This window comes from Maniola jurtina, chromosome Z (genome assembly GCF_905333055.1).
Source record: "Maniola jurtina chromosome Z, ilManJurt1.1, whole genome shotgun sequence".
Lineage (NCBI taxonomy): Eukaryota > Metazoa > Arthropoda > Insecta > Lepidoptera > Nymphalidae > Maniola > Maniola jurtina.
Window position 1 is genome coordinate 1,736,020 of NC_060058.1, and position 20,190 is coordinate 1,756,209.

At 39.9% G+C, this 20,190-nt stretch overlaps 1 protein-coding gene and 1 long non-coding RNA gene across 3 annotated transcripts in view; both read left to right on the forward strand.

The window, feature by feature from the left end:
• LOC123880008 (LIM/homeobox protein Awh) overlaps nucleotides 1–20,190 on the forward strand; it is a 90,172-nt gene that overhangs the window by 51,827 nt on the left and 18,155 nt on the right. For both annotated transcript variants that reach the window (XM_045927860.1, XM_045927862.1), the window contains exon 3: nucleotides 19,742–19,959. In XM_045927860.1, the coding sequence (XP_045783816.1) occupies nucleotides 19,742–19,959 (218 nt within the window). The remainder of the gene's footprint in view (nucleotides 1–19,741; nucleotides 19,960–20,190) is intronic.
• Nucleotides 552–17,351, forward strand: LOC123880010. The gene is made up of 3 exons (XR_006799138.1): nucleotides 552–563; nucleotides 3,103–3,105; nucleotides 17,268–17,351. It is a non-coding gene; the product is annotated as an uncharacterized LOC123880010 (long non-coding RNA).

Consider the following 20,190-nt stretch of genomic DNA (forward strand, 5'->3'; position numbering starts at 1 on the left):
TGCGTTAATCTCTTGAACATTCCAAGAATGCTGACACGTGAAAACGATATATGCATAGAGCAACAAAACCTTACAGAAACAATTTTTCATAATCTCAAAGTTCATAATAATCGTTTATATTAATTCCTTCACAATACATTGCTCGCGTCCAATTAACCTTCGAAGACGATTTCCCAAGTCATCTACTCGGACTAACGGGAAACGGACGGAGCTCTTGCGAACCAACGAATGGTCGTAAAATTGGAGCTAGCCTGCAGTCTAATGTGAATACGGTGCCAGCGTCTCTCCTACTTTATAGAGATAAAATAGATTTCATATTAAATTCTTACACTGTATCGAAATGTAAATTTGTAGATATGAATGATTACCTACTTGCTAGTTTGAGTTACTGCACTTTTATTGAGTTCACCAGCTACCTACCCAAGTTTAGTACTAATTAATTATTTTGCACTTGCTTGTTTGAGTAACTACACTTTTATTGAGTTCACCAGGTAGGTACACAAATTAAGTATTTATCTGTGATATTGTGCGGATTTAAAAGTAGTCCTAAACCGAGATCAAATGTAGCGTATGTAGGTCTGACCGACTGACTGAACTATCAATGCACAGCTAAAACTACTGGACAAATCTGGCATGAAGGTAGCTATTATGATGTAGACTTCCGCTAACAAAGGATTTTTAACAAGTGTAAATTAAAAATTTATAACACCCCCGAGAGCTGATAACTTTCAAACGGATGAAGCGATTTTCTTGGATTATAGCTAAGAACACTCTCGATCAAGCCACCTTTGTAAACAAAAAAAAAACTAAATTAAAATCGGTTCATTAGTTTAGGAGCTACGATGCCACAGACACATACACAGATACACACGTCAAACTTATAACATCCCTCTTTTTGGGGGTTAAAAATTCAACCCGTAGGTATGTCAGGTAAAATAGCAGTTAGAAATTTGTGTGAAAGAAGTCGCGGGCACAAGCTAGTAAAATAATTATATTCCGGCACTTCTTTTACCGTTACTCTGTCTTTACTCAGTAGTCTGAGAGGATATGGGATGTCATGTTGAGTCGGTCATAGCGACCGCGCTGTTTGTGCTTGCATGTCGGCTGGTCGTGGTATGCCGCGGCGAAGTGTGCGGAGCGGAGCGGAGTGGTGTGTACTGTGTAGGGCTGACCCCTGACCCGCGCTGTGTGGCCGTGACTTGCACTATCCGCGGGTTGCATGCCGGTTACCGCGAATACCATGATACAACATGATAACATCTAATTATTGTAGCCATCATTGAGGTTGCTTTTATGAACTACCGGTAAAGAACACATACTTTAATAATAATAATTAATCCATACTTCCATAGTCCATACTAATATTATAAATGCGAAAGTGTATCTGTCTGTCTGTCTGCTACCTTTTCACGGCCCAACAGTTCAACCGATTCTGACGAAATCTGGTACAGGGTTATCTTATATCCCGCGGATGGATATAGGCTACTTTTCGTCCCGGAAAATCAAAGAGTTCCCACGGCATTCCTAAAGATCCATCCGCTTATCCGATTTGTATGAAATTGTAAGCTTGCGTATCTGTAATTGACATAGGCAACTTTTTATCCCGGAAAATTAAACAGTTCCTACTGGATCCTTAGTAACCTACATCGACGCAGACGAAGTCGCGGGCATCCTCTAGTTATATGTAAAAAAACAAACACATAGTGTATAATGAGACGCAGATAAAAATAAAAATCATACATATACATGTTACGGGCAGTTTGATAAGTCCGGGCACTATTAATAATGGCCGGTCTGTATTAATAATGCCCGACTCAATTGGGCAATGTGATTAAAACAGCATGATTAATCACTTTTCCCGGCCATTATGAATAATGCCCACCCTATCTTGGGCAAAGTAATAAAATAGGTGAACTGTAGTGTTTTTGTTTATTAAATGAAAGAACCTAACCTAACCTAAGCTTTTTTTTATACGTGGGAAAATCCTCATGGATACCACCGTGCTCGGGGAGGCAAGGTGGTTATGTCGGACTCTTACCGACTAAAACCCCACGGCTTACCGTGTCAATCGTTGTTGCTGGGCACAGAGACACGAACTTATTCAACTGCGACCCAGCTAACGGCGCCCGCCAAGGCAGGCCCAGCTCTGGGACTAAAAGGGGCCCCAACACCGTTTTAGGCTCGCCGGAAATAAGGGCTTGCCTTCCAACTCGAGGACCTACTCTCCCTCGGGTAACAGACTCCCCGTGTCTATTACCCGGAGGCCCTACTCAAGGGGGCAAGCGACGGTCGTGTGCAGCTCGCCTGCGCCCGATTCTCTTGCGGCACATGGGATGAGAGCTTTCTCAGGCTTCCTCTCTCAGCCGCTCTGCTGCCTCCTTCTGCGTCATTACTTCCTCGCTGAAGGAGACCATCGCTTGCCAGGCCCTCTCACTGTCCACCATGGATTTAGTCACGGCGGGCAATGAGAGGTCCTGCCCCGTAATATCCAACAGTGACTGGCGAGGCTCCGCCCACGCCGGGCACTCTGCCAGCGTATGTTGTGCCGTGTCTGAGACACAACCGCACTGGTGGCATTCCTCTGTGGGCTCTCTTCGCGCCTCACAGGTATCTTCCAAAGCACCCGTGCCCCGTAAGAACCTGTACAAGGTGGAACATGAGTGCTCCATGCTTCCTCTTCGTCCAATCCTCGAGGATGGGATGGATAGCTTCGATAATCTTATGACCAGCAGTGGGTGACTCGAGCCTCCTCCGCCAATGGAAGAGGAGCTAACCTAACCTAACCCCCCCCCCCCCCACACGTACGCGCCCCTGCCAACACCGCGGTCCAATTTATCATATTGCCCGGTTACAAGTAGGGAATTATTCATACTGCCCGGTCCAAGTGATAAATTCAAGCTATCTCAAACACTGACTTATTACATGGACCACGGGCCGTCGGGAATTATTAATAATGGCCGGTCAAAGTGATAAATTAATCACTTTGCCCATCGCTCTTGGGCATTATTAATAATGGCCGGTCCTTATTAATAATGCCCAATTAATCACGTTGCCCGTAACATACATATACATAAGACAATAGCTACTGTCTTGCTACGTCAGTAGGTAAATACCAGTGGTAGTCAAGTGGTAGTACGATACAGAATGAAAATTCTACTGAGAAGAAATTCTATTCTAATTTTAAGAAGAGACTCAAAAACTGGCAAAAAGCTCAGTAGTTGCCTTTTTCAAATAATAACAAGTGTAAATTAAAAAATTATAACACCCCTGACAAGTGAAGGTTACAGTAACTAGAAAAAAGGTGATAACTTTCAATCGGCTGAACCGATTTTCTTGGATTATAGCTAAGAACACTCTCGATCAAGCCATCTTTTAATTAAAATCGGTTCATTAGTTTAAGATACACACGTCAAACTTATAATACCCCTCTTTTTGGGTCGGGGGTTAAAAAGCTACAGTATACAACACAATCTGAAAGCTCAGCCGGTTGCTTCCGTGCAATTTTGTCATTAAAGAATCCACCAATATAATCGCATAGCAATATATATCGCATAGCAATGCATACTACAGGGCATCAGCCGTCCATATAGTTCACGAATTTGAATAAAGCAACAGGTGCGTGAGAATTCACTATTATATAAATAAAAAAAACAAGATCGAAGCCGATGTCCTGAGAGTTTAAGATTTTATTGAAAACCTCCTCGAGTGTGGCACAACAAAGCGACGACGGGGAATGTTGTCAGCGTAAAAAATACTCCGAAGTGCCGTGACTTGCAACACCGGCGTTTTCATTTGTCATTTATTTTGATTGTGATAAGTCGATGCGATGGCAACGATATATTTGAATCGCATTTGAATCATGTTTGAATCGGAACGCGGTCGGATGTGGCGCGACCACCGGGCAGGCCTGCGCTGGGCTTCGATGAAATATTTCGGCTTCTTGTAAGAGAAAGATAGCCTTTTGATGTCACTCGGGCACATCGCCTTTTTGTGATCGATTTCAATGAACTACTCTTAGTGGTCATTGCCGATACTACATATTACACATACTTACCAGTACAATCCAATAAAACACTCGCCATATTCGCTCTGTGTGTCAACTGTGATGTCGAAAATGTTAAAAGTACGATCTATTAGGGTAAACCGTATTTTTACATGGTTTTCCAATTACCAAATATCATTACACTAATATTATGAAGACGAAAGTTTGTGTGTATGTATGTGTGTATGTTTGTTACTCTTTCACGCAAAAACCACTGGACGGATTTGGCTGAAATATCGAATAGTACATAGGTTACTTTTTATCCCGGAAAATCAAAGAATCCCCACGGGATTTAAAAAACCTACATCCACGCGAACGAAGCCGCGGACATCGGCTAGTTGCAAATATAGCGAATTCTTTCTCGGATTGTATGAATTAAATACCTACAATTCAAATCAATGTTCATAAACATAGCTTGAAAAATGATGGACTAGGTGCCATACAATACCAATTCCAAACCCAAATACCAGTTTCACCCCGAGGCTTGGAATTTTTAAAAATCCTGAAACACGGACATACCTACTCGTATTCGTTGAACTGATATTCATCAAGCGTGCTAAGAACTATCTCAATTAAACAAGCTCTTATTAAATTAAATAAACTGCATACAAATCGGTTCATTCGTTTCAGCGCTACGATGCCTCGGACAGACACACAGATTCGCAACACACACGTGCAACTTATAACAACCCTCTGTTTGCGCGCGAGTGTTAAAACAAACACACTTTCGCGTGTATGATATGGGTACGATTTAATTAAGTAATGGAATAAATTTTGAGAACTCGTCATATTTGCTGTAAGTAGGTATGTGTCGTGTCAAAAGTATGGTTCACCGTTAAATTAAGGACTCTTAATGGACTTCGTCTGTGTTGGAGTTTGCTGGCGCGCGTGCTCTGCCTTTTTGGAGTGTTTTTTTTTTTTTTTTTTTGTTAAAAGTGGCCGGGTTTTGTGTGTTTACTGGTGTTTTTGGTGGTGGAACTGACTGGGAAGCGCTCTAAGGGGATGCCGCGCGTGTGTCGGCGAGCGCCGGCACTGATGAAGTCCATAGGTACTTATATAGTTTCCCTAACTTGTAAATAACTACAAACTTGACGTTGGCTAATTTTTGTAAAGCCAGACGAGAGAGAAAAACACAGAGAGTTGACATGACAAATTCAAATTCAAATTCAAATTCAAAATGTTTTTATTCAATTAGACTTTTACAAGTTCTTTCGAATCGTCAAAAGCATCTACCACTGGTTCGGAATGCCTTTCCTACCGAGAAGAACCAGCAAGAAACTCGGCGGTTGCTCTTTTCAAAGATTTGATATACAATATTATGCCATGTATAAAAGCAATTGAAGTCCTGCGCATTGCTGGAGCGAATCGAAGTTCAAATCCACGCTTTTTTATCATTTACATAATCTTCGATAGTATAATATGCTTTTCTCAAGAGCATATTTTTAATAGATTTTTTGAACCTGTGTAAAGGCAAGTCCAAAATTGACTGAGGAATTTTGTTATAGAAGATTATACCCATTCCCACAAATGACTTTTGGACCTTCCTGAGACGGAGCGTAGGAGTCGCAAGCCTGTTACGGCAGTAGTACGACTGTATGACAGTTGACACATATAATGCGAGTGAGTTCTCAAAATGTACGCACTATACGTATAGTTCGCGTCAGGTCGAGATAGCAATCGGTGTATGAGGCGGGGGACGCCCCGCACACCCGCACTTCACCCGCGCTCTCCCGCACCGGGTTAGCCAGGGTGTACGGGTGTACGGGGCGTCCCCACCTCGATTGCCATCTCGACCTGTCGCGTACTATAGTTTAAAGAAAAAATCCATCGCATAAAAACGTCCCAGCTCTTCAAATATTTACGTTCCCAAGATTATGGAACGTGAAATAATTATTCAAAATTAACACTCCTTTCTAAGCTCAGAGTAAGATGGATATATTTCATTTATTAACATTAAACACCCGGCCCGCGGCTTCTGTCGCTTTTTTAATTTGATTAAAATAGATTCACGACTAACAAGCTTGGAAAAAATTATTGTTATTTGTCAATGTGCCTGCCTACACCTTGTTTGGTGGATGACAATTTGTCACAAAACTAACTAATTTTATAACTATTAATGGTGTTGTTAAAATATTGTAATTTGAGCTTTTCTTTGCTTAAGTAAGTAGGTAGGTATCCAGTGAGTAAGTTTGATTAATTAAGAAAACTATTTGCTTACTAGGACTACTTTTTAATCGGGAAAAATATCAAAAATATCTAAATAGGTATATATAAAAGCAAAAGCTGATTGAGTGACTGATCTACCAGTAGCTCAAACTACTTGACGGATCGGGCTGAAATTCGGCATGCAGATAGCTATTATGACGTACACATCCGCTATGACAGACAATTAGTATTGTGGCAACCCCCTGCCAGACACCTTTAAACTTTTAGGATTTAGAATTTTTACACCTTTGTTCATTGTTACCTATTAAATTCCAAGGCCACCATGATCCAAACTTCATAGTTTGCTGTGCTGATCGTTCCTCCTTGGGTAGGGAACAACAGTTTTTATAAAATAACGAAGGTCTGGCACTCGCTGGCTCTTAGTCCAATATGACAGTTTGTATGAAATATTTAGATGTGACGTCATAACTTCGCTTTCTTTGTGTCATATTTTTTGGGTAAATCGATAATTTAGAATGTTTAGCAAGCTTAAAACTAGCAATTGCTGTCGATTTTGCAAATTGTGGACTACCCTCTATTTAATAAATAGTAATTACTAAGAAATAATTTATATTTGACATAGGCACCATCATAATTATTTTTAGCTTGATGTAGAACTACATCAATGTAGGTACTATCCAAGTCGGCAATGTCAAGAAGTCCTACCTAGCGCACCATCGCACTGGTCGCATGGATCATTGATCAGCGATCACTGATCAATGATCAATGATCAAATTGACGTGATTCACCCGACCCATGACTCCGTCCAACAAAGGCTATAATGATGTTACTTGAAATAAAAAATAAATAGTTGTACAACCATCGCACTTAATGTCAAGGTGTTATGCTCCAACGGAGTAGGTAGAGAACATAGACCTATAAATACTCGTAGAGAAATAGAGAGGTGCATAGTGTGCTTAGTGAGATTTTACACCTCACCAACGTTAACAGAATTCAAGCGTAGAAATACAATAAGTTAAGTATAAATCAAGCCATAGTTTTTTTTGGCCACAGAACCTAGCTTCTGATTTAAAAAAATAGCGACTAAACGAGCAGGCAGGCCGCCCGCACTGCCACCCATGAAAATTTGCGCGATTTTGTGGTTACATCACAAAAAAATTAGGTAAAATGTTAATATTTAATTCATTTTAGTTTTTTTTTAGTTTTAATTTAGTTTTAAGTTTATTTTATGAAAATATAACTCATATGTTGGTATCAATAAAATAGTACCCAACGTTAAAATATGTTCCCTAACATAATAAGTTTACTAAACCACATATAGATGGCACTGTCCATCATTAACTCGCAGTGTTGCTCTTAAAAGTGTTAAAATATCTTATACGATGGCACGGATCCCTTCGTGTGCGAATCCGACTCGTACTTGACCGGTTTTTTTAAATTATAGACTGGCATTTGGCTGTAATCAAATCTGTTGCTGCTGGCAAGTGATGATGCAGCCTAGATGATATCCATATTGAAATTGGGGGGAAACTGATGTAGATTGTATTGTAGATGATGCTCAAAGATCCTAAAACAGGCCTATAATAAAAAAGGCTCATTGACACCGGTCGTTAGCAGGCCCTCGGAGTCACAGTATAAATAACACAGTATAAACGAGTGTCGGCAGTAAATCCGACGACGCCGCCGGCTGCCGCTGTAATTGCTTTTGTTGATATATCACGCGCTTATTGTTTATTTAGCGCGTCTTTTTGTCAGGTAGCCGTGGCTCGAGCGCCTTTTGTTTTAACATCCTGCCAGACTGTTCCGATGCTTGTTGACCGCTTGCTTTGAATGTGTACAAGTGCACACACTTTTTAGGGTTCAATACAGGTAAGTGTTGAGAAGAAAACTCGGCAACCTGCATGGTTCAGAGTTACATAGATATGTAGGTAGATTGTTAGGTTATGTAAGACCTCCGTCATTGTTTTTGTATATTTACCTAGTAATTTTAACCATAGACTTACGATTTTTTCGCTGTACATTCGTAAGTCTGATTTTAACAAACTCAAACACAAAATCAAATCATTTATTCAAAGTAGATACTATAATTGTACACCTTCTGAGGGTCAGAATTATTTTTGTAAGATGATATTATAGTGGTGATAATTAGTTACGTGAACTTGGATTTGAAAACTGAAGAAGGAGAAAAGCAGCTTTTCCAAAACACATCCACGCCAGTTTTTAATGCCCACACGGGCATCATCGTTCTAGTCTTTCACAAAATACTCAAAAAACACCCCTATCATTAAATTCTACTTGTAGAGTTACAAAGTATCAATTTGCCTCTTCATTACCGATAAACATTTTCCTACATGTTACGTATATACAGGCATACATGTCCGTGGGCTATAACAAATACTAAAACATTCCAACAAGGACATTGGAGGCTCTATTACAAAGGTATAAACAAAGAGTCAATGGGTACATTTAATACAGGCGCAATACATCACAAATAAGCACTTATGATAAATTGGAGGTATTGTCTGCTGCCTGCTTTGGATACTGTACCTGCTTGTCATTTGCATTTTCAGTTTCAAGAAATGGAACGAAAGCGTAGAATGTTTTTTGCAAGTTGTCGTTGCATGGTCGTTGCTAATAATAATTTTACCTGATATAACTACCTCCTCATGTCTCTTTCCATCCACTCTTTGAAGTTTGGTATTAATTAAGTTCTTGGGCCCATGATATTTTCTCTTTGCTTCGCCATTCTGCCTTCCATTTAGTAAGAGTTCTTCTCTTTACTCTTTGGGTGTTTCCTGGTCCTCTTTAGAGCATAGCATTAGGAAAACATTTTTTTTTCTGTTTTAGTAACTGCACTCATTCGACATACTATAAGCAGGGTTGTTGTTTTCTATGACTTTGCCAGAATGAAGGGCTACTGTCTTGTATAGTATCGAGCACATTTGCCAGCGTGTTTGTACAGTTAATAGGCTATATGCTAGTGATTTGGGATGTCTTTGCAGGCATTCCCGATATTTATCGTTATATTTCATTAATTTCTTCAAGCACTGTTGGTGTCTAGATATTGGTGTGACTCCGTGTTGCGAAAACACAACATTAGACTAAGGCCACAAGATGCATTTTCAGTGCGTTGCAGCGCCGCACCGCTGTGGATTTAAGTACTGGGTGCCACACAGGCACTGCATTGCCATTCCGGAAAAAAGTATGGTATTTCTACGCACCACCTTTCCCCACCTCGTCTCTCTGGTCCCAAGTCCGTTGTGCGTGCGGTGCGGCACAGCACGACGCCGTAATGCATCGCGTGGCATGGTACAGTGATTTCTATGTAGGAGGACGCAGCGACACCGCTCATGTGCCGGCACCGCCAACGCAATGCATTGTGTGGCTTTACTCTTAGGAATCACACCGTCATCTCTCTGAGTACTCGGTATAGTTACCCCGCTACCTCTCACGCGAACGCGCCCACTCGGCTCCAAATGCGCGCACCATGTCTTATGTAAATGGCGCATGTCGCCCCTGGTTTAATTAATCTCTAGCCGCATAAATAAACCCGCCGTAATCGATTCACCCTGCATACTAAACAATGCGGCGCCGGCGCAATCATATTGGCTTGTACGCGAATGTCGATCGCTTGTACGAGAACACATTCGAGAGATTGCATCTCGTGGGATTGCAATGAGAAATTGGTGCAGTTTGTCTGTCTTGTCAGATGATGCAGTGGGCCTACTCATAGCTTTGATTGTAAATTGGTCTTTAGTGTCCACGGAACTGCAATAGCGCCTTAGTTTGATAGTTGCAGGGTGACGATCGCAATCACCTATGATTTGCTTACGCTCTCTCACTATTGGCTACAATGAATATAGAAATATAGAGGTGAATGTGAGGTTGTGTGATATGAAGGTGAAGGTGGTACTATAGAAAGGTAGAAGGTGCCCGTGGTCAAATTACGGACCCTGGAAATAGAAGGCTAATCCAATATGACCAATCCAAATCTCATATCTTACTGGTTCTTTTTAATAACCTTCTCATTCTTCACAATATAACGGATCGGAACCGTTAAAACAGATTTATAGATATCAATTAACATTCCTCGCCTATGACGGCGGGCCGGTCTGGTTGGTCCGTTGACAAAATCCACGCACCGGGTATGCCTCAGGCGCAAAATAAATCCTCAACACCTTGATTGCTTCTCCCCACTCTCACCCAGTGGGAATGGAACAGTGGTTTTAAAGCTCCTTTAAGTTTTAAACCAGTATCTACTAAAATACTGGGGAAATATTAGAGTTCGATCGTGCATGAAGTCCTGCAGCCATTTATGCGAAGGCTCTGCCAAGTACGAACTTCATGCAATTCGTGTAAGTATCTGTCGCAGAGTAATGGCAGAAGCCGGCAACAACTCAATTAGACCATTTAACTAAACAAATCTAGTAATATCATAGAATACTGAGCAAGCACTGGTTAATTCTAAACTCTAAGTTTGGAACATGCATATGTAAGTATGCGTTTCCGTCAGTAAGTTCTTCGCTTCCCATCTTCGCTGAGGTTCTCTCAGTGGAGAGAACCTCAGCGAAGACGGGCAAGCCAATTGACATATCCTAGCCAGGAAAAAAATCTTTCTTGACTGGATTTAGCGTAGCCTCCGTTGGGTGTATCTATGCTTACCTACATGTTTTTTTTAAACCGACTATCGTTTGGCTGCAATCAGATCTGCTAGCAACGTTGCAACCTAAGATGGAGCGCGCTTGCCTCCACGCTACGCTTTTTAACTATCACCACTATCATCTCACAATTCTGACTATCAAAAGGAGTAGGTAGTACCTACTTTGAATAAATGATTTTAAGTTTGAGCGGAGCAGTAACAGATAACGCGTCCGCGTCGGTGACTGCACCCTTTCAGGACGATAATTTAAATTATTTGTTTTAGAAACATCAGCGAGATTCATTGGAATATTATGCGTTTATTTGAGCGCGTCCGCGGGCGTCGCCGGCGGCGGCCATTGCCGCACAATGCCCGCTAACAACTCGGCCGACCATCGCCTGACTGATAGCTTTATATACAGGCCTTAATTACTTTTCTGTTATTATTATATTGAGTTATTGCGGTCGAGCTTGCGTTTTTTATTGATTGTTTTCTTATCAGATTATCGCTGGTTTGTTAACAGAATTCGAAATACTTAGATATAGAAATGGAGATTGTTGCAAAAAGCAGTGAAAAATTGCTCCATGGATGGAAAAAGACTTACTTACTTCTCTTAAAAAAATTATGGTTAAATCAGAAATACTTGAATTGCGTTGGATCCAAATCAACATTGCTTAAACCAAGAGTTCTATTATTATTATATAGTAGGTAATTCATTCCTATACCTGTCGTTGGTATACCATCTAAACCCATGAAACGCTTAACAAGGCTCTCTCCGTCACTCGCTTCATACAATCGTAGTTCCAATTTCATTTGAATAATATTAGCAACCAAAGTCCATGAAATTTTGCAGACATATTCTAGAAACTAATATCTGTGTCTGTGATGTTTTAGATTTGTCTAAAAATATGTAGTTTTAAAATTACAGGGGCTCAAAGATTTGTATGTAAATTTTTAAGACCGCGTAACTTTGAAATTGAATATTTTAACAGAAATCTGGAAAACCACAAACATAGATATTAGTTTCTAGAATATGTCTGCAACATTTCATGAACTTTGGTTGCTTAATATTCAAATGAAATTGGAACTACGTTTGTATGAAGCGAGTAACGGAGAGACCCCTCTTAACATCTCTGTTTATGGCTGTTTTACACCGGAGCATCAACATGCGACATTGCTGCATGCTATAAAAATAAAAATGACACTAATAAGTATTCCGAAATAACACGTTGTACTTAGTTGTGTAAAAAAAGGGGTATGAGTTTAATAAAAACTGCCATTTCCCTTCCAGATTAGCCCGCTTCCATCTTAGACTGCATCGTCACTTACACCAGGTGAGATTGCAGTCAAGAGCTAACTTGAATCTGAATAAAAAATAAAAATACAAAAGTACTTATTCGCAAACAGACGATATTATGAATGAGTGTTTTATCAAAATCGGCCGCACCGATATCAAGGTTGTATCTCATTATCGGGAGCGTTTACACCGAGCGGAGACCAGCTACCGGCTAGAGTGCGGAGTCGCGTGTAGCACGAATATTAATTGATCCCAACATATCTGAGGCCGCCTTATCCGCGATTTGCATTTCTAAATCGCCTTCACAGACGTGCCGACTTCCATCTCCAACTTAGTCTTGCAGAGCATTCAATGTGAGATTTAAAAAAAAAACGTTGAAGCGGAAAAAACCGGTCAAGAAATTACAACCGCGAACTGGAATTTCCTGTTATGTGGTGAACTTTCAGGACCAAAATTCGCCGTCTTTTGCGTCGGTGTCACGAGGGCAGTGGCTAAAACAAACAAACAAATAATATAACTATTTTATAAAACAATAACTGAATGTTAAACAATTGCTTGACACTGAAACCCTGAAATACAAATATCAGGAGCCTTCTGATTTAAAAACTAAATTGGCTATTTTACTGGGTTGGTACATCTGTAGACTGATGGGAAGGTACTTGTCTGCGCTATCCCCGGCAATGTTTTAGCGCGATTTGCATTTGAAAACGCGGTGTTTGCGGGGGCGAGGGGCTGCCCCCGGGGCGAGGGGAGCGGAGGGCAACGGGAAGGTTTCGCTACCGTTATCATACCTTATTAACATTTTGTCGCCGCCTGAATCAATTAAAAGCGGCCCTCGCATAGTAATTAACGCGGTGACAGATGAACAAGTTTTAACACTCCCGGTAATGAAGATGTCTGGTAGGCGCGATAATAAACTACCGACGTTTGACTATTCATGCGCCGTTTCGGGTGGTCCAGCGGACAGCTTCTTGTCTCGTATATCTACTTGTATATCTGTTCTTAGGTTTTTAACTGTACCTATGCAAAAAATCATGTCAACCGGGGACTCCGTTGCGACGTGATTGAAGAACAAACCAACAAACAAACAGATGAACAAATTTTAATAATCCTGATAATGAAGATGTCTGGTAGGCGCGATAATAAACTACCGACGTTTGACTATTCATGCGCCGTTTCGGGTGGTCCAGCGGACAGCTTCTTGTCTCGTATATCTACTTGTATATCTGTTCTTAGGTTTTTAACTGTACCTATGCAAAAAATCATGTCAACCGGGGACTCCGTTGCGACGTGATTGAAGAACAAACCAACAAACAAACAGATGAACAAATTTTAATAATCCTGATAATGAAGATGTCTGGTAGGCGCGATAATAAACTACCGACGTTTGACTATTCATGCGCCGTTTCGGGTGGTCCAGCGGACAGCTTCTTGCCTCGTCTATCTACTTGTATATATGTGCTTAGGTTTTTAACTGTACCTATGCACAAAATCATGTCAACCGGGGGCTCCGTAGCGACCTGATTGAAGGACATATCAACAAACAAACAGATAAACAAGTTTTAACACTCAGAATGAAGATGTCTGTTAGAGCACGATACTAAACTAACGACGTTGGACTATTCAAGCGCTGTTTCGGGTGGTCCAGCGGACAGCGGCTTGTTTCCTCCTACTTTTTCCCGGAAGCTTGGTAATCTCATCCAAGCAACGAAATGGATGTCTTCCAACGTTTCCCAGGGTTCTTTTACTGAGAAAAAAATAACTATCATAAGTACTCACAAAGACATAAAATATTATGCACCGAACTAAGAACCGTATCGTAATCTTTCTTGAAGCCGAATTAAAATCACGAAAAACGACAATCGGTCTACAAGAGTCAAAAAGCATTCTAAAATGCAAATCCATTAATACTTCGACACACAAACCATTTTAAAAACACGGACCGCTTTATTACAAACCCTATAATTATTTCCACTCAGGTACTAAAGGGTTGGACAGATACGATGAACAACGATAATGTGCATAACGCGTCTGAAATTATTAAAACGTTGAGCAAAGTCAAGGTCGATTTATAAACTAATAAATGGTTTTAATTTACAAATCAAGAAACAAAGTACAATTAATTTTGGACTCCAAAAAAAGAAACAATGCTATTTCATAGTTTTAAGATTTTATTTTAATATCTTTTTATAATTTTTTATTTTTGTTAGAAATAATGTAAAAATTAAAGTAAGTCTTTTTTTAATGGATTCTTTAAGCTTGTGTGATTTCAAGTGATGCAATCTGGAGCAATTATTTTGTATGACATTGCTGAAATTTTCAGGTATTTTTGGATATTTCTTCAAGTATTCGCGACGTCATAATTGACTAAATTGCCTAGAATCACGGAATTTCAATTACCCGTGTAAACGTAACAAGTATAACATTCTGTCTTGCCGCTGCCGTTACGCGTTGTACATTTCCAGGCTTTATTGGCTTCTGATTCGAGCCGTACAGATAAGGCGCTGATTATTCATCTCCAATGATCCGGCAAAGTGGCTTCTGAAAAAGCAAAAACAAAAGTTACACTGGCCAAGCACAGGTCGGTATTAACAAAAAATTAGGGACCCGTACAATCTCAAATTAAATTCTATATCCTATCCGCGAAATGTAGTTAATAAAGTGTACTCAATAATAACACCATAGAAAAATAGAGAAAGCGCTATACTGACTCATTCCGCAGATAAGATAGTATATCGCTCTCTCTGTTACGTAATCCTAAACAAATGATAGAGACAAACAGAGAGAGCATTAAACTAATTTCATTCTGCGGATAAGTTAGTTATATCGCTCTCTCTGTTACGTAGACCCATACAAATGATAGAGCCAAACAGAGAGAGCACTATACCAACTTCATTCCGCGGGTAAGTTAGTTATATCGTTCTCTCTGTTACATAGTCATAAAAATGATAGAGCTAAATAGAAAGATTGTTATATTTACTTCATAGCAAAGAAATTCGCTCTTTTCAATGATCCGATTTTACAATATACTATACACTATACTAACTTCATACCTAGTTCTTCTCTAATAAAAGCATTCCGCACCAGTGATAGATGCATTTAACGATTCAAAAGTACAAGGTTCCCACTTCCGAGATCCTTACAATATTTTTGTGTCATAAAAAAATTGTCCTAGAACATCCCAGTTTATTAGAACATTTTTTCTGCTTAAAGCTACTTCTTTTAATTTTGGATGGCCTTCGCCACTCCCTTATAATATGCTTAGATGATGCCCACGACTTCTCAAAGGAGCTGCCCTCGTAATCCTGGGAATCCTGGGGAGCCGAGTTTGATTACGGATCCCCAAAAGGAGTAAAAATCGGTCAAGTGCGAGTCAAACTTGCATATGAAGGGTTCCATGCTATCGTATAAGAGATAACACTTTTTAATTTTTTAATGACGGCCATTTTGGAATTTTTACTATTTGTTGTTATAGCGGCAATAGAAGTACATATTCTGTGAAAATTTTGACTCTTTACCTATTACACGAGATATAGCTCTCTGACAGACAGATGAACGGACGGACGGACGGCAGAGATTTCACGACGGCACCCTTTGGGTACGGAGCCCTAAAAGGAAATAAGAGCAAAACAAAAGTGTTTTAATGCTGCGGCGCGGACGATATGATACGGTGTTAATGGAGTGTTGCTGCACGCGTATCCTTAATTAATTAATTATTGAGGCTCGCGGAGTGGCAGCCGCCCGCCGCCGATAACGAGACACGTTTCACGACCTCTGGCGAAACGATAAAAGCACAACCGTTTTTTATATAATACCTAATAATCTAATATATATGTCATAGAGTACAGCAACTTTTTGAGCAAGATAAGCAATGTGCTTGACGAGAGCCACGATAACTCAATGGTTACAGGAGCGGACTGCAATCCGAAAGGGCGGTTCAATTCAATCCCCACCCGTTGGACTATTGTCGTACCTACTCCTATACCCTATCCGCGGAACGAAGTTAGTATCGCGCTCTCTCTGTTACGTAATCTATACTTAATATTATAAATGCGAAAGTGTGTCTGTCTGTCTGTCTGCTACCTTTTCACGGCCCAACAGTTTAACGGATTCTGACGAAATTTGGTGCAGGGTTAGCTTATATCCCGGGAACGGACATAGGCTACTTTTTATCCCGGAAAATCAAAGAGTTCCCACGGGATTCCCAAAACCCATCCGCTTAACCGATTTGTATGAAATTTGGTACCGAGGTAGCTTGCGTCTCTGCATAGGCAACTTTTTATCTCGGAAAATCAAATCGTTCGATAAATAATAAAATCAATAAATCTACGCTGACGAAGTCGCGGGCATCCTCTAGTCCCGCATAAATGATAGAGCCAAACAGAGAGCGCTATTTTTTTTTTTATTTTTTTTTTTTGTTTATTAAACACACACTACAGATATGACAATAATAGAATCAAGTAATACAAGCCATGAAACAAAACTAGCCACTTTAAAAAAAAAAGTGTGCACAGATGCTATAGTACTAACTTCCTTTCGCGGATAAGTTAGTAAATATAGCGCTCGCCTTGGAAATCCCACACAATTTTTTTTTTATTTTTTTTTTTTCAAAACTTACATCAGCCTTACAGTACTCCCAATTCGCTAGTGTAACATAGGTAGGTACTTATTTCTTAAATGAAAGGCCAAACAGAGACAGCGCTATATTACTATCTTCATTCTGTGGATAGGATATAGCACAAGCTTTACTCTCAGTTGGAGGGGTATGGGGTAATAAGTATTAGTCAAACTTGGCTGATATTCTTTAAAAAAATACTTCACTATCATTATCCATTGATAGGCGTCAAGACGTCACATAGACACTACAAGCGACGTGACACGGATTTACGTGAGAGACATAACGATATCTCGTTATGTCTCTCACGGTATAATAATGTCTCGTTTTAAATTTTAGGGCGGTTACGTACTCATCGGATCCGAATCCGTGAAAAACGTTTCAAAGTAGTCGTAGAACTATTTGTATGGTAGCTTACGCAACTACATCCGACATGAGCGTCGGATTCAAATCGGACATATGTCAAAGATGTCCACTGAATAGCTTGAATTTCGATCAATCTGACAAGTACGTAAGCAATATCAGAGTTCGGTCCAAGTTTTTTATTTCCGTATTTTCACGGACTCGGATCGGATGAGTGTGTAACCGCTCTAAAGACGTTACTTCTGTGCAAAGCAAAGAATTTTTAAGTACCTACTAGTACCTAGTACAATCCCACGAAGTAGATACTTCCTAATTCCATGCTGCAAAGTCAAATTGCTTGCTATACCTACCTACTACCTAGATCTTAGCCGAGTCTTAACGGCTTAGGGGGCTGAAATCTAAAGGTAAGTAGGTCAATTTTCTATCCGTTGAAATTTATTGTGATACCTACTTGCGGCGCAAATCTATCGCTTAGTTGGAGGGGAATAATTTATTGTGCTAATCTTATTCTTATTCTATAGATTCTTCATTTCTACTTCAGTGTTGCAAACACATTCTTGACTGCCACTATTTCACGAGACATGCCATTTTTATTTTGCAGGTAAAATTAGTTTTCCTTAGCCGACTTAAAAGATAAACAAACTGAAGACACTTCGAAGAAACGCGTAAGCGACTCGATTTTCCCGGCGGTTTAGCTACTGAAGTACTTAAGGCTCATTTGCACGGGAGCTTTTTTAAGGTCCATTAAAAAAGCGTCCAAATAGAACAACGCGCTATATAGAGCTTTTTTAACAGATGTTAACAAAGCTCTCGTGTAAATGAGGCCTTAGGACTTAGGTTTTACACTTGTATCAACACAAACGCCTAGTGTGATCAGCCAAGTTCTAATAAGACAAATTCTAATAAGAATCGGGATTACAAAGTTTTATGTGGCGCTTATACTGCGCCTCTTTGCATATTAGCAAGAAGGTCAACCGTTTACATTTTAATTCAGTTAAGGAAAAAAAGATTATCCTACTTAAATTATTTATTCATAGCCTCATATTGCGAAGTATATACGGCTGCCAAGCGAAAGTTCTAAAATGCTAGTAAAATTGCATGTCAGTACAGCCATTGCGAATGTTATCTATAGAAAACATCTGTCTAATTGCTAGTTTATGAAAACAATGTAGCTAATTCTGTTGAACATAATCTCTAAATAAATTAAATTGATAGGTCTCTCTAAAAATTATATTGCTGTCCTTTCCGTAATCCTCCCTGCGAAAAAGGACAGTATTAGATTTAACCTGTAGACTTAGACTTTTAGATTTAGATCTTAAGAATTTAGTTTGGAGATCGCATGCATAGATTCCTCCTACACCAATGTGTACAACAGAATTAGCTGTATTGTCTTTACAATGTAACATTTTTGCATTTCTATGCAGACACTTCACACGAATATCTAAGGCTGCCTTTAACTCAGAAGCGCGAACGACGCCTCTAATTTGAAGGCAGCCTGCAGGTATGGACGAGTCGTACCAGTTAGCAGATAGGTTACCTGGAATGGAATTATGCATTTGAAAAGAGCAATTTGTTCAGGTCTCGTCTCAAACTTGAGTCACTATAAATGGTCTAAAAGAGTCTCTAATAAATGTTTGAAAATACTTAAATGGAACATATTTTGATGATGAAAGAGATATTTAGAACATATTCAAAACCACCTGGAACATAAAGACGAGCTGGTTGATTGCGGAAAACCCAGCATCAATCACAATTGATATTGTAGCAATCTACAATATGGTGGTGATTGTTTGAACAGGAATGCTTACAATACATTGTTGCTAATAATAATGAGAGATCGTCAGCCAATCAGGTTGATTGCGATCGTCACACTTCAGCTGTCATATAACAGCAATAGACCACTTGAGCGCTCCAATCTAGACTAATCTATGTACAAACAAAGTCCAAAAATCTCGCTCCGGCTTTTATGTATTTGATGCTATCAATCCCCTGCTTACCTATACTGTTCTAAGTACATTTGGATAGGTCATTTTTACCAGTTTTCACATCCTTTGACGAATAATTGGAGAGTATTACGTGATGGTTAATCTTGTGAAATTTGTAAGTTGGAGAGAATATTTAAAAAAGTTAATCAGCTTTACACTAAGACTTGTGCATAAATTAAGTTTTTTTACTCACACACTCCGATGATCGTGGGATAGGTAGGTACTTACTAAATATTTGATTATAAGTACTCGTCAATTGACAGGAGTTCCTATGATAATAATTTAAATTTTCACCTCACTGATGACTGACCGCTCCAAAAATACCCTGTAAAGGTATTTTTTGGGCCATCAGGTCTGATTGCAGTCAAGGGCTAGTCTATAAATTAAAAAAAAAGGCTATAACCAGAAAAAAGCATTGTCTTGTACATAATGGATAACTGAGTAGGTTTCTGCGGCAGTGGAGCGATGCGGGAGGGGTGTGATGACGTGACGCGAGAGTGATTCGTCAACTTGTGACAACTGTCACCCTCCCGCACCGCTCCACTACCGCAGGAGCCTACTCAGTTATGCGCTATACCTATGTTTAACCAGTTTTACCATTACGAATTCGTCAATTGAAATCTATTGTGCGCAGGAGTTTTGGCGCCAAGTGCTCCAAGTGCTGCCGAGGCATCTCCTCCTCAGACTGGGTGCGCAAGGCTCGGGAGCAGGTCTACCACCTCGCCTGCTTCGCCTGCGACGCCTGCGGCCGACAGCTGTCCACTGGCGAACAGTTCGCGTTGCATGAAGACAGGGTGCTATGCAAGCCACATTATTTGGAAACTTTGGATGGAGGATCCATTTCTTCTGATGGTAATTTTTACTCTTAGTTCTGTAGATTTTTTCGAAACTGTAAAGAATCATTAGATGATTACAATTACCAATACTTGACGAAAGGCTTGTCGATTCACAAAACGAAAAAATAAAATAAAAACACTGTACACTTTTTGAATATCAGTTCTGTTTCTCAAGTAAGTTGAGATGAGGTAGGCTTATTCAACTTAATATTAAAAGGGTTCCAAACGCACTCTGGTCTGAGAAGAA